This window comes from Maniola jurtina, chromosome 6 (genome assembly GCF_905333055.1).
Source record: "Maniola jurtina chromosome 6, ilManJurt1.1, whole genome shotgun sequence".
NCBI classification, from domain to species: domain Eukaryota; kingdom Metazoa; phylum Arthropoda; class Insecta; order Lepidoptera; family Nymphalidae; genus Maniola; species Maniola jurtina.
The window spans coordinates 11,842,775-11,856,941 of NC_060034.1; the positions used below are offsets into that span (position 1 = coordinate 11,842,775).

The 14,167-nt window shown below is 34.9% G+C and overlaps 3 protein-coding genes across 5 annotated transcripts in view; all 3 read left to right on the plus strand.

Annotated features, from left to right (window-relative positions):
- The first annotated feature begins 153 nt into the window (after window positions 1-153).
- Window positions 154-2,090, plus strand: LOC123866428. The gene has a single exon (XM_045907992.1). It carries the CDS (start codon window positions 251-253, stop codon window positions 1,748-1,750), a length of 1,500 nt encoding a protein of 499 aa, XP_045763948.1. The 5' UTR covers window positions 154-250; the 3' UTR covers window positions 1,751-2,090.
- A 4,427-nt stretch (window positions 2,091-6,517) lies between these two features.
- On the plus strand, window positions 6,518-8,282 carry LOC123866441. 2 transcript variants are annotated; one of them, XM_045908016.1, is made up of 4 exons: window positions 6,518-6,893; window positions 7,149-7,287; window positions 7,724-8,127; window positions 8,218-8,232. In XM_045908016.1, exons 1-3 carry the CDS (start codon window positions 6,769-6,771, stop codon window positions 8,108-8,110), a joined length of 651 nt encoding a protein of 216 aa, XP_045763972.1. In that variant the 5' UTR covers window positions 6,518-6,768; the 3' UTR covers window positions 8,111-8,127; window positions 8,218-8,232. The 2 variants fall into 2 exon arrangements, with proteins under 2 accessions (XP_045763972.1, XP_045763971.1); XM_045908015.1 differs by having other exon boundaries at window positions 7,724-8,282.
- A 1,478-nt stretch (window positions 8,283-9,760) lies between these two features.
- The window catches only part of LOC123866409 (phosphatidylinositol 4-phosphate 3-kinase C2 domain-containing subunit alpha), a 30,637-nt gene continuing 26,230 nt past the window's right edge, over window positions 9,761-14,167 (plus strand). For both annotated transcript variants that reach the window (XM_045907960.1, XM_045907961.1), the window contains exons 1-2: window positions 9,761-10,216; window positions 13,736-13,859. In XM_045907960.1, the coding sequence (XP_045763916.1) occupies window positions 10,105-10,216; window positions 13,736-13,859 (236 nt within the window). In that variant the 5' untranslated portion in view covers window positions 9,761-10,104. The remainder of the gene's footprint in view (window positions 10,217-13,735; window positions 13,860-14,167) is intronic.

Genomic DNA, 14,167 nt, shown 5'->3' on the forward strand with positions numbered 1-14,167 from the left:
ATCTCCACCAGATTGAAGTACTGAGTGAGCCTGTACTCCTTATCACTTGGTAAGACCAACCGTTCAGCTTCACTAGTGTCGCCCTCCTGCCTCGCCGCATCTTCTTGCATAAAAAGCTCAGCCAATAATTTCGGCAGTCAGTCGCGCGTGAACCGCGTTAGCGAGCGGAAGTTTCAAGACAATTCGTGCGATAACGTGAAGACGTGTTATTTAATCTACCCGCTTTTAAAATTATACCTACCTAATAGCTATGGCGGATGATGTTATGAGTTACGATAGTAAGTGTGACGAAATTCAAGTGTATGGGGAACAAGAATTATGTGTCGTACAAAGTGGCGAGTATGGAAATAATGGGTCTACGCCGAAAAAAGTCGATAAGAGGCCGCGGGAGACCGAAGACAGTAGTGAGGATGGATTTACAACGGTGGCGAGAAGAAAATCAAAGAGACATATTAGAACTGAGTCTTATGAAAACGACAGGTCATTCAGTGAAAATAACGAAAACATGAGCGGTACTTATTATGAAGTGAGTTTATTTGGATTACAAATTCTTCCAAAACAGATGGCTTTTGCTAGGTTGTTAAGAGACGAAAATATTTCTAATGTGCTTAAAATAAAGTATAAAAGTCCATATAAAATATTTATACAATTTAGTGATAAAAATCAAGCCGAAAAATTTATGAATTTGAAAAAACTAACAGAGTTGGATATAAGAGCTCAGTTTACAAATCAAGGTAATTTGTCTTACGGGATTATTAAGGGAGTTGACGTAGGTACAAGCGAAAAGGAGTTGCTAGAAAATTTGAAGTGTGACTATGATATAATTTCAGCTAGACGATTGAAACGTGTAAATAAGGAGGGTAAGTGGGTTGAAAGCGAAACTGTGAGATTATGCTTTAAAAACCCCTTTGCGCCGTTATCGATATATGCATATGGATTTAAATTTGACGTCGAACGATTTGAGTTTCCGGTGTCAAGATGCTCTGGGTGCTGGTCTTTTGGACACATTAAGAGATTTTGTAAGTTAAATAAGAATATTTGCCCGAAATGTGGTGGAGCTCATGATAATTGTGAAATCAAAGAATATAAATGTATTAATTGTAAAGGTCCGCACATGGCTCTAGACAAGTCTTGCCCCTTTTTTAGAAAAGAAAAAAAGATTCGATTTATAATGAGTGAGAATAATGTTACGTACAAAACAGCGCTAGAGATATATTTGAAAAATCAAAAAGAAGAGAAGGCAAACAATTCGAGAGAGGAAGTTGATATAGATCTTGACAGAAGCAATACAGTTCCGGTATCAGAGAGTACAACGGCTAGAAGTTACAGTAGCGTGCTGAAAACGACAGCTATAGTACATGGAAAGGAAAAGAAGGATGAGCAATCAGATAATATAATAATAAATGAAAACCAAAATAAGGACAAAAAGAAAAAGAGAGTTAAGAAAACTGATAACATGAATAATAGTGAATCTCAGAACGAGAGAATGGATTATGATGGAAGTCAGGAAAGTGATCAAGATACACAAGATGAATCTACAGAAAAAGCGAGGACAAGAAAACGAAATAGATTTGATTTTTGGAAGCTGTTTAATAGAATTAAGGAGATTGTATTATCTGAAGAAAATTGGTGTGATAAAGTGATGTTAGTGGTAAGAGCTGTTTTTGAAGAGTGTAAGTTGTTTTTAGTTAATTTTTTGAGTGAAGGAAAATTGTATGACGTTTTTTCAAAGTTTCTTTTTAATGGCTAAGGAATTTTACTTAAATATTATTCAGTGGAATGCACAAAGTTTGAAACCTAAGTTATTAATGTTAGATAATTTATTACATCAAGAAAAAATACATATAGCTGTTATTTCTGAAACGTGGTTGGATGCAGACACTGCACTCCATATTAGTGGATATAATATTTATCGAAAAGATCGTCATGATTCGTATGGAGGGGTTGCCATTGTTGTACATAAGTCTATCAGATCGCATGTTAGCTCTGTTGATTCCATTAATCCAGGAATAGAGGCTATTCGCATAAAAATTTTAAACTGTAAAAATTTGGAATATGTTGTATCTATTTATTGCCCTTCTTCTATTCAAACCCGTCAATCAGATTGGGATAATATTTTTTCAGTATTAACTAGAAAGACGCTTATATTAGGCGATTTTAATGGCCATCATTCGAACTGGTCAAATAAAACAGACCAAAGAGGAGTACATTTATTTGACTCAGCACTTGAAAGTGGGTTCATATCACTAAATAACGGAGATGCCACCAGAGTCAAATTAGTAAACGGTGTTCTACAAAGATCGGCTCCTGACATAAGTTTTGCATCGTCAGATATAGCTGTAAACTTCAATTGGCAGGTTTTTAACGAAAATTTAGGAAGTGACCATCTTTTAATTAAAATGTCGACAAGTTATCAAGATAATATAAACATCTATAAAAAACTTAATTTTAAAAAAGCAGATTGGAAATTATATAATAATGACTTAATGAATGTATTTCCAAATATTGATAGTTGCAGTTGTACGTCAAGTGACGTGCAAATATATTATGATTATTTACTTGAAAAAATTAACGTTTCAGCGAATAAAAATATTCCTGAAATTATTTTCTGTACCAATCCGTCGAACAAATTCAAGCCTAAAGAGTATTGGGGACCATCATTATCTAAAATTATTGGGGAACGTAGGCTCTCATTGAGTACTTTTCGAAAAAATCCTACTCCTGAAAATCTTAGAAAACTGGAGGAGAAAACTAGGGAATCTAATGTTTTATTAAAGAAAGCTAGATCTTTGGATTGGCAAAAATTTTGTTTGAATATCAATGAATCAACTTCTACATCGGTCATGTGGGATAAGATGCGTTGGTTTAAAGGTTATCGAAAATCTAAGTTTTGTCCATCAATCGAAAAGACCAAAGCATTGCTGTATTCTTTGACACCAGATTCAGTCATTAACTGTCCACCCATATTTAATTCTAACAACGAATTATTACAAAGACTGTTTGCAGTACAAGAGTTAGAATGTTGTCTGAAAAAGAAAGATACAGCTCCTGGTAGTGATGGGGTAACTTATTCAATGATTTTTAATTTACCGCCAGCTGGTAAATTGTATCTTTTAAATATTTATAATGCTATATTTAGGTTAGGCGTCGTACCAGATCAATGGCGGAAGACTTTGATCGTGCCTATTCCCAAAGCCACGACTAATGCAAATACAGATCCAAAACTTAGACCGATAGCACTCATTTCTTGTCTTTGTAAAATATTTCATAACATGTTAGGCAAAAGGATTGAATGGTATGTTGAAAAACATAAAATATTGTCGCCACATACAGTTGGTTTTAGGAGGGCCCAATCCAGCCTAGATTGCCTATCAAGACTTGTGACATATATACAAGTAGGATTTTCCGAAAAAATGTCCACAGCGGCTTGTTTTTTAGACATCGAGAATGCATATAATAACATTTTAGTTGATAGAGTAGTTAAAATTTTAGATGAACTAGATATAGGAAAAAATATTTGTAAATACTTATGGTCATTCTTGAGTGATAGGCAACTAATGATTAAATATGAAAATAATAGTCAGTTAACTGAGATTAGACATGCAAATAGAGGACTAGCGCAGGGAGATCCCTTGTCACCATTACTTTTTAATATAACCACTTATATGATTTGTCAACAAATTAAAAATGTTTTCATCTCGCAATATGCAGATGACTTTGTCATTTATCTCCGTCATAAAGACTTGAATATTTGTGAAACGAATTTACAAGAGGCTTTAAATTCTATAGTTACAAATTTAGATGAGATAGGTCTTCAGATATCGACAAACAAAACAAAATTATGTATATTTAATAGAGGGTACAGAAGAAAACAGATAAAGCTGGTTGCTAACAATAATATTGCAATAGGTATAGATGAAAACATTAAGTACTTGGGTTTGTGGTTGGATAGGTCGTTGCGATGGAATAGACATATTAAGGAGCTAGTAGAAAAGATATTAAAGTTTTTAAATTTGTTTAAAGTGTTGGCTGGCCCCGGTTGGGGTATACACCCTAAGCACTTACGGAGCCTTTATATATCATTAATTAGAAGTAGATTGGATTATGGGAGCTTTTTATATGATATTAGTGCAAAGACACATTTGTTGAAGCTTGATCGAGTTCAGAATCAGGCCCTTCGAATCATTGGTGGATTTATTAAAAGTACTCCTATCCACGTCATGGAGAGCGAGGTGTGCATCCAACCATTGTTTTTAAGACGCTTGTATCTTGCATATAAATATCTAATTAAAAATATGACTTGGTCAAATAATGTAATTGTGAATCTTTTAGATGATCTTGGCTCAAGCTCTCATGATAGATATTGGCAGTCGAAAAAAAAGCCATTATTGCTAACCACATATGACGAATGTAGACAATGTAACATTTATTCTTCTGATGTACTAGACATGTACCAAATTGATGTATGGGTGTCTTATATAAATTTAAATAGGGTAATCAGGGCGAATTTAGATTGTTTATCGGTAGCAAAAAAAGAAGTTGAACCTGATTGTCTAAAATACTTGGTAATCAATGAACTACAAGAAAAATATGAGAGCTGGGTACACATTTATACAGATGGGTCCAAAAATAATATGGGTTTGGGAGCAGCTTTTTGCCATTTAGGTGAAAGGAAATCAGTTATGTTTAAAACAAATCAACAAATTTGTATTATGACAATGGAGCTCGTTGCAATTTCAGAAGCTTTGAAATACATTTCTGGATTAAGCGGGCAATATTTTGTTATCTTTTCAGATAGCAGAAGTGCCTTGCAACACCTAGCTCGATGCGCCTCTGGATATAGCAGAGGTCTACCGATAGCTTTCGAAATCTTGAAACAAATATATGATTTTAGGCACATAAATCTGCGATTGCAATGGGTTCCTTCTCATATAGGCCTAAGAGGAAACGAGGAGGCTGATAAACTAGCGAAATCGGCAATAAATGTTGGTAAAGAATTGTCCATTGTACCATTTTTTACAGAAATTTTAAATAGTTTTAAAAATAAATGTTGTGATAAATTTAAGGAATACTTTGATATAAGAAGTAGGGAAAAAGGAATTTGGTATAAAACTATCCAATGTCAGCCTCCTCGTTTCCCTTGGTTTGGTAATACTTGTTTAAGTAGAAAATATATAGTCGTAGCTCATAGGTTGCGTTCTGGACACTATCCTTCTAAGAAATTCGCATTTTTAATGAAAAAAGCTGATTCTGACAAGTGCGAAGTATGTGGTACGACAGATGATGTCCAGCACGTACTAGTGGAATGTAGCAGATACAGCGCGCGGAGAGAGAGTCTTGTGCAGAGATACAGCATTAATAGACTTGACATGGGTAGTTTTACGAGTATGTTAACTACACCGACAGCAGAGAGATTCAGGTCTATTATTGATGTATTTCTGCATAGGCAGTAATATCTCTCCGCTTGTATCTGTTGCATTCCACGATGTTATTTAGAATGTAATTTAGGTTACGATGGGGCTGGCGTGTCCGTGTCGGACAAAAGTCCCAGAAAAATAAAGATATAAAAAAAAAAAAAAAAAAAAATAATTTCGGATACACGTTAAATAAATTACCATCACTATACTCGCTGAGCGCGACCCAGAGAGCATTTGAATCGTATTTGTCTGCCATTTTATCATCATTAAAGTTTGATTTATTTCGATCTCATAGAATGTCACCTCTTAATAGGTATATATACCTTCTAAACATTGGTTAACTTGTGATATAACACCGCTAGAATCGGTACGAAAGGCTTTGTTGTGATCATATTTTTTTAAGGAACTTTAAAAAAATACTTTAAATTCTTATTCTGATACGTAGGTATTTTTATTTAATTTTTTTTAAAGATATTTTAATTACAACTTTATATTGGTATCGATGCCAAAAAGAGGATGAGATTTGCATTTCTACACATATTTCTATTTTCAAATTTAAACTCGGTTCGATGTGACCTTTAAAGTGGTTAGAGGCTTCGTTTCGTATAGAGTTATTTCTCTGAACGCCAACCGCTAACTGAAGATAGAGCCTTTTTCAAAGCCTCGGTATGTAGAGTGTAGACCAACCTGTTGAGTTCTTACTGTTTACGAAAGCTTAGACTTCTTTACACCTTCTAGGTAAGTATATTATCAGAATATTAAAGAATCATTATTTTTGAGTAGGTAGATAGGTAATACCTACCTAAGTACTATCTTGTTGTGTACCTAATGGATAACCCACCGAAATATCAACAAGTTTTTTTAAGAACATAAACTTGGGTTAAAGTATAGCTCATATTTATGTACTTTATATAGTAAAATTCAGTTGAAACTACAACATAGAAACGTACTTAGATACTTATTTACTCGATGGTTATCGCTACCTCATTCTACCCTCTACAATTAAAAACTTGTTAATAAAGTTAAAAATAAAGACGTTAGGTTTTATTTGACATTTGTGTAAAGAAATATGACAAATTATGTCGTAACAACAACATGTAACAATTTTTCAATGATTACTTACAATACTTACACATCTTAAATAATATTTAGATTCAATAGAAAAATGTAACCACCTGGTTAGTGTAGAACAAAATCCAAAATGTAGCTGCTTAGCATAGTAGATATTTAATTTAATGCACATAGGCCCACTTGCTCTTATCATTTACTTATCAAGACTACCACGCACCGTTTCTGAAATAGAGTCTATTGAAACTACTTTACTACTGTTTCTGTGGAAATAAAAGAGACAATGGACCAGCTAATGACCAGGGAGGAAAGCTACGCAGAACGCAGACGACTCTTCAAAGACATCTGGGAGACCTCGATGAATATGGATGACAAGGAGGATATCATGACCAAGCCCAAAGTTATAAAGTAAATAGGATTTGCTCATAGTGAAATTAAATTATAGGTTAGCGTCACAGATATGGAATATCGCTGGTTAGCGTGCTGCTAACTGACTGCATCGCTAGTTTTACCAACCATCAAAGACCGCAGTCATCAACAGACGGAAACGTTTAAGTGCGGAAACCAGCCCAGAGAGAAGAAAGACCGCAGTCGTGAAACGTCATCGAATAAAAAAATCGTTATCGTTATAAATTTACCTAATCGCCACAATACATGTTTTAGGACTCTAAGATTGAGTGAAGTGGATCGATGTGTGGCAAAGAAGAAGAAAAAACAGAAGCTTAAAAACCTACGAGCAGTCTGCAATAAACTGTTAGATTTCTGCGATCGCCAGGATGCAGATGACTTGTTCTATGAGCAGGTACCTTTCTACTCGTATTAGATTCTAGATCCAAGCTTCAACATAGGAACTCTATCCTCGGCTTTCGCATCCAGTCGATGCCAGTTACCTTCTCCACCTTATTGGAACTTGTAAGACGCCTAGAAACTCCCTTTGATAAGACGCGGGCTACGCCGTTTAGGATTCCCTTTATTTATTTTTAAAACAAGGATTTTGCGCCTGGAGCAACCGCTCTATTCGCCCTATGACCTAGGCAAGGCCTAGCTGACCTAGTTAGGTTTCTTTTGATTTTAATCTAGGTATGCTCCGATTAATTCTTTTTTCTTCCTGGGTTTCTTTTTCGCACTGAGACGTAGCCGTCAGTTGTACGTGATCGACCGACTAGTTTATACTAACAGCTAGTTAGGTATATTTAATGGCAACGTATGAGTAGCTTACTGACTTTTTATCTATTTAGATGGCTGTGCAAAGTTATCGACCTTCAACTTGTTCGCATCCTACCGAAGAACCGAAAATCAAGACCAAGAAACCGTTGAAAGTTAAAAGGAAGACACGGAAAACGAAGAGCTTGTCTATGCCTGATACCGATGTCATGTCAGCGAGAGGCATCACTTCGGAGAGAAAAGCCGCGCTAAAAAAGAAAACTAGACACATTTCTCCCGTTAAAGTAAAACGGACCTCATTTGCGACTAGTAAAATATTAGAAATTAAACCTATATTACCGAGAAATTCTGTTATGTCTCGCCCGAAAGCTGTTGTTAAAAAGAAACGAAGCAAGAAAAAATCTTCAGATTTAACAATGCCGAAAGATATAAAATACGACGATCTATCTTATCTGCATTAAGTATTTATTAAATCTAGGTACTTTTAAATATTGTTCTAGCTTTATTCATATAGTGGCATGGAGCCATGGACTTATTGGTGATACACGAATGCATATTATGTTTTCAGGTACCTAATGATGAACATTTGTAAATGACACACATCCCACATTTCTTACGAATAAAGAAGTTCTTAGAGTTATTAAAACTGTTTGCTGGCTGCTCCAGCCCCTAACCTTCTAGAAGTGTTACGTACCTACCTATAACCAACTACTGTATGTAGGCACTAAGAATATTCATCGCTTAGTCAACGCTATCTAATGCCTAATAAACGGTAATCTTACCTACAAAAATTTTTTGTAGGTAAGACCGTTACCGTAAGGTACAAAAATTTTTTGAAAGAGAAGAGAGAGACCATAAAAAATGAAAGTCAGAAGTTGTTGTTCGTTGCCTATGCTGCAAAAATGTCGCTGTGGCATAGCATGGCTGTGATCATAATACATACACTATAATATATAAAATATCGATCGTAGATGTATGACCAGATGTAACTATGTAGGTTAGGTGTCAGGTATCTGTATCTGTACCTGAACCTGAAGCGTAAATAGGTAGGTATTTACTACAAGTAGGCACCATACCTTCGAGCCAAGAGTAAATGGGCATCTTTTATGCAAGCGCGCTGCAGCTTAGACTGCATCATCACTAGCCAGCAGGTCTGATTGCAACCAAGCGATATCCAATAAAAAAGAAGTTTGTAGAAGGCGCTACGCTACGCGCCGTTGGGTCTGTGCCATAGAGCATAGAATAATAAAAAGACAAAATATGAAAACCCCGTAAAACCTAGAAGTATAGACTAACCATAGAGTAAAGAAAACTGATAAGGCTGACATTTGACAAGTAGTGACATTTGAATGTATTTGACACAATGACTAGGGTGACCAGACTTAGCAAGACCTTGCGAATATAGCAGGATTTGGCCCCTATTTTTGGTGGGTAGTGAATTAGTTATTGTTTGTCTGGACAACTGTAATAAAAATGAGAAGAAAATCATTATGAGCACACCAATTATGATTCAATGCTTTCGTCTTGGTTGCCAAGAGCGAAGGAATTGTAACTTTTTGTAAAGAATGAACGTGTGCTAGTTGTGCCTTTTGGGGTGGTTCGTGGGGCGAGAATGTTAGATATCCCTATAAAAGGCCTGTCATCCCGTCTCGCGGAATCCACGGTTGACCGGATGGCTGGCAGTTACCTCGGTCAGCAACGTAGTGATTATATTCTCTTTGGGTCAGCATAATATTACTGACTGTTATTTAACGAGGTAACGCAGCCAGCGTTCTGGGCACTATCCTATATGTTATTGGTCTGTGCTGGGCACCTTGCCTCGTCACGGTGGTTACGACGTATTTTTTGATCTGTAATTTAATTTTCATATTTAACTAGTTAAGTAACTAACTTTCTATTATTATAAGTACCATGATTATCATAGTAATTACTAATTTCCTATAAACCTAAATATAATATAAAATATTTTTTATTGACATGGACTGTAATTTTTGTTTCGTGAATTAAGTAATGATTATAAACAATATTCGTTAATTTTTTAGCAATTTTTAGTCATTTTAGTCTAGCAGCTAACTAGTAGGATTATCAATTTAAATCTGGTCACACAAGCGCAAATGTCGATGTCGATTCTTCTTTCTATGATTTGGATCATTTTGAATTTGCACAATTTTTTTGAGTTCCAGTTCAGACTTCAGTCAGAAAAACATAACAGCTGAACCTAAATTGATCGTAATTAGTAGAATGTCGTAAAAATTAAAACAAATAAATCCGGGAAGTAAGTTTTTGTAACTTAGTAGGCACTAATAAGAGTAATGAACTAATGACAGTTTCAGTTTGTTTGGCAAATGCCGAAGTGTTTTGTACCGTGCGTGGTGATGATGTGAAACAAAACAGTGAATACTGTCGTTATTCTCATGCTTTTTGTGGAATCAAGTTATAAAGCGGGCAACCGATAATGTCGGAGTACGACCTGCAGTTCCAAGCGGATCTTGAGAAGGCCCAGGCTCTCAGTTTAGAAAGTTTGGCATTGGAGCAATTCCGAAGGCAGAAGCAGCTATCTAGTTCAGGTAACTGACGTAAAGTTGTTTACTCTCGCACAGATAAGATGATCCAAGGCCTTTTTCCAGTTTCATATTCATAGTTAGGTATCTCATACCTGTGAATAATTAGAATAGTACTTACTTACTCTTTGTTTCTTGATTCCTATGCATTCTTTGTACATTATTTAATCAAGAGATTAAATAAATGAAAAGTAAATGCTATATAAACCGATTCATACTTGTTATCTTTGAGTAGGTATCCATACTCATGAAGTTGAAAAATCTAAAACTCCTTTTCAATAAGCACTTATAAGTTGGTTTGTTGGTGTCATCTTTTTTGAAACTACTGCAAATTTAACTTTAGACATGTAAGGCATTTTGGGTTTGTCTCTGGGATAGATAAGCAATACACAAATATTATATTATTATAGTATAATACTAATAGATACTATAAATCAATGACATTATTTCTTAAACACAATTATAAAACTGAAAACATAATTACTACATAAATGTATATGACAGTTTTTTAATAAGGGTTTATATATCTATCATTTAAATCTTCTAAGGTCAAAACGGTTAAATAGTTGTCGAAATAATCTAGAGCCCTACTGCAGTATTTTGACGGCTACAATGTGATGGGTGCTTCCACACTCTAATTGGTTGACACTCGCTCACTACTGGATCCTATGCATTGTTGCAATAAAAATACCATAAATTCAGCCAATCACAACAATTGCAATTGTAATAATGATTGATGCAGGTTTTTGGTAACCAATTTCCAGTTCAATAAATTGAAATTGTATGAAAAAAAATGTTGAATATCAAAGTTTTTACAATGAAGAAGTATTAGTAATAGTTATTGTACCCATATTTAACAGACTGACTGGTGTAATGTTCTATTGCAATTAATATGTTTGTCAGAGAAGAATAAAATCTGTAGGTTAGGGCTATTTTAATCCCTATAGCGTCCTCCATTAATGCCTTGCCCCTATATATGTATAGTTTATAATATATATGTATAAATTATATTTAATAAATATATATACTGTATAGTGAATAGTTGGATATAGTTTTAATGAGGTTATTGAGTTGTGGCTCTGAAATATCTTCATGTATTCATTTACTTCAGTATCTAACTGTAAATATTGCTTTTCCTGAACTTTATTTTAATGTTCAATAATCAAGGCCTGCTTGGAATAGTTTCCTGTTTTAGCAGTAATACATTCTGTTAGCTGTCCAACAACACAAATGTACTTTCCAGTTTTTAACCCGCAACCCAAAAAGGGGGGTGTTATTGTCCATGACTTTGCAAAATGGATTAGGTTTTAAAAATCCTGTAGAAATTCTTTGTTATTGTGATATAAAAAATATCTGTTAAAAAGGTAAACAATTCAAATTTCTACTTTCAAACTAGTTCAGCAGTTGAGTTGCAAAATGTAACATACAGAAATACCTTTATTTTAACCCATTTATACCATTGTATGGCTAACATTGTCACTAATATTGTACTCTCTTAAGAATCTGTATATATTAAATCAAATCAATATATTATTTTCAAAATCTTTCAATGGATTTTGTAGGACAAAATTTCAATGTAAGTTTGTATGAATATACTTCAGTGTTAGACATCACAACATGGCAAAAGCTCTCAACTTAACTTTTATTAGTAAGGATGCATTATATCCATACTTTATTAAAATACAAATTGAATAAACTAGTGTCATATTACTTAAATTATTGAAACCATATGAAATAATATTGTTTAAATAACTATAAATGTCCATTTGGGCTCATTATAATTGATAGCAAGGTTATCAATCTGAAAGGAAGTAAAGTTCAGTACACTGTGTGGGAACTCAGATTTTTTATTACTAAGGGTGCATCCAAATTAGCTCTCAATGCCATTGCTCAGAAGTTGTGCTGCTTTGTAGGTTCATATGAAAGAGATGGATGAAGTTAGGCCTGATTCATCCATACTAATATTATAAACTAGCCGATGCCCGCGACTTCGCCCGCGTGGATTTAGGTTTTTTGAAATCCCGTGGGAACTCTTTGATTTTCTGGGATAAAAAGTAGCCTATGTGCTAATCCAGGAATCTATCTCCATTCCAAATTTCAGCCAAATCCATCCAGTAGTTTCTGCGTGAAGGAGTAACAAACATACACACAAACACACACACATACAAACTTTAGCCTTTATAATATTAGTGTGATGCTGAAGCATGTCTGTCTGCTAGCTTTTCATATCTCATCTGTTTAACTGATTTTCACATTTGGTACAGAGATAGCCATCCATCCATCCATATGTAGGCTACTTTTTTCCTGGAAAAGCAGAAGGTTCCTATGGGAATTCCTATTTTCAAAACCCCCCTTTCAACGAAATCACAGGAATGAAATAATCTAGTAATTTAAAACAGAAATATAATTAGTATAATAAATTAGCTTAAAGCCTGGCGTGATTTACATTTACCGATCGCGTGCCACTTATTGTACGTTGATGGTACTGTGTTAGATACCGTCACATAAGTACTAACAACAACTGTACAAAGTTTCAACTAAATTGGATGAACAATGCTCAAACAAATAGTAACAAATGAACAAATACATAAGATTGGGATGTGTATGGTGATATGGTGGCCTTTGATTTTCTTTGATAGAAAAAATTCAAAAACCATGAATTTGTGGTTACATAAAACTAAAAGGTGTTCATAAACAAATAATAGTATATATTTTCAATTTTCAGAGTAAGATAACTATACCAAATGGGGTATCATATAAAAGGGCTTTACCTGCACATTTTAAAACAGAATTTTATGTATTTTTATGTGTAACAGTTTTTGATTTATCATGCAAGATGTCAGAAAAAGACACAAGTACAGAACCTTAGGTGTGCAAGTCTGACTCGCACTTGGCCGTTTTTTTGTCTGTATGGATAGAACGGCGGAGATGTAAATGATAGTAACAAAAGTTGAAGGTTAAAATAAATTGCAGCTATTAGTCAAATGTGCCTACACAGAAGAACAAATTATTACACATCATTAAAAAATATTCCAATATTAAAGTAGTCTATCATTGTTCAAAAACCGTTTATTTATATTGTTCATTTTAGTCAGCTTCAAGGAAAATTTGGATTATGCATGTTTCACATAAATACTTTAACAAATGAACAAAAAATATGTTATATTTACTCATACTATATTACGAAGCCCTTACTAGTCTGAGAGCTTGCCATCTGTCTGCCTGTCTAAGGGAATCAAAACCTATAGGGTACTTCCAGTTGACTTAGAATCATGAAAGGCAGGAAGCAATGTCTTATAGCACAAGTAAAGGGAATTATCCGAAAAGCGTGAATTTTTGGTTACATTACAATTTTTTTTTAAATAATATTATTTCTTGTAAGGCTTACGATGGTGCGGAACCCTTCGTTTGAGAGTCCGACTTGCACTCGACCGGTTTTTTAAATCCTAGCTGTGCATTAAACATCATGTAAGTTGTGATAATGATTGGACTGGAGGGTGTTATCAAATTATCGTAATCTTTCAGATAATGGTCAAGATACGGGCAGCGCCAGTGTTCGACGGCGCGAGGAGAGTGAAGGACCGCCTCCCGCTTTGCCGCCCCCGCCACGAAGACCACCTAGAAGAACTTCTAGCTCGGAGAGCTCTAGGTGAATATGGGTGTAAGCCCACACATCTTGGCTAAGAAGCTGCTGCTGTTTCCTGGCGGTAATTAGTACTGGACGAGAACTACGGTAGCGATCACAATAGATCGGCAACGGTCAATGTGATATAGGATCTGAAGTGCCCTACGTAGCCGCCAAGTCAGCAAGACAAAGAAGAAGCCCACACCCAACAGTCCTAGAGTTCTGTGTTCAGATTTCTCTGTTTATATTACAATGGCTTGGACTGGACACTGGTGACAACTATTATGGGTGTCCAGTCGACGACCGTTAAAAGTGACTATTGAACCCATTTG

What these genes read in the sequence shown, in the direction of transcription:
- LOC123866428 (XM_045907992.1), top strand. Translation starts at nt 251, where the DNA reads ATGGCGGATGATGTTATGAGTTACGATAGTAAGTGTGACGAAATTCAA.
- LOC123866441 (XM_045908015.1), top strand. Translation starts at nt 6,769, where the DNA reads ATGGACCAGCTAATGACCAGGGAGGAAAGCTACGCAGAACGCAGACGA. An exon ending in ACCAAGCCCAAAGTTATAAA is followed by an intron (nt 6,894 to 7,148) that starts GTAAATAGGATT and finishes TACATGTTTTAG; the next exon opens with GACTCTAAGATTGAGTGAAG. An exon ending in ATGACTTGTTCTATGAGCAG is followed by an intron (nt 7,288 to 7,723) that starts GTACCTTTCTAC and finishes TTATCTATTTAG; the next exon opens with ATGGCTGTGCAAAGTTATCG.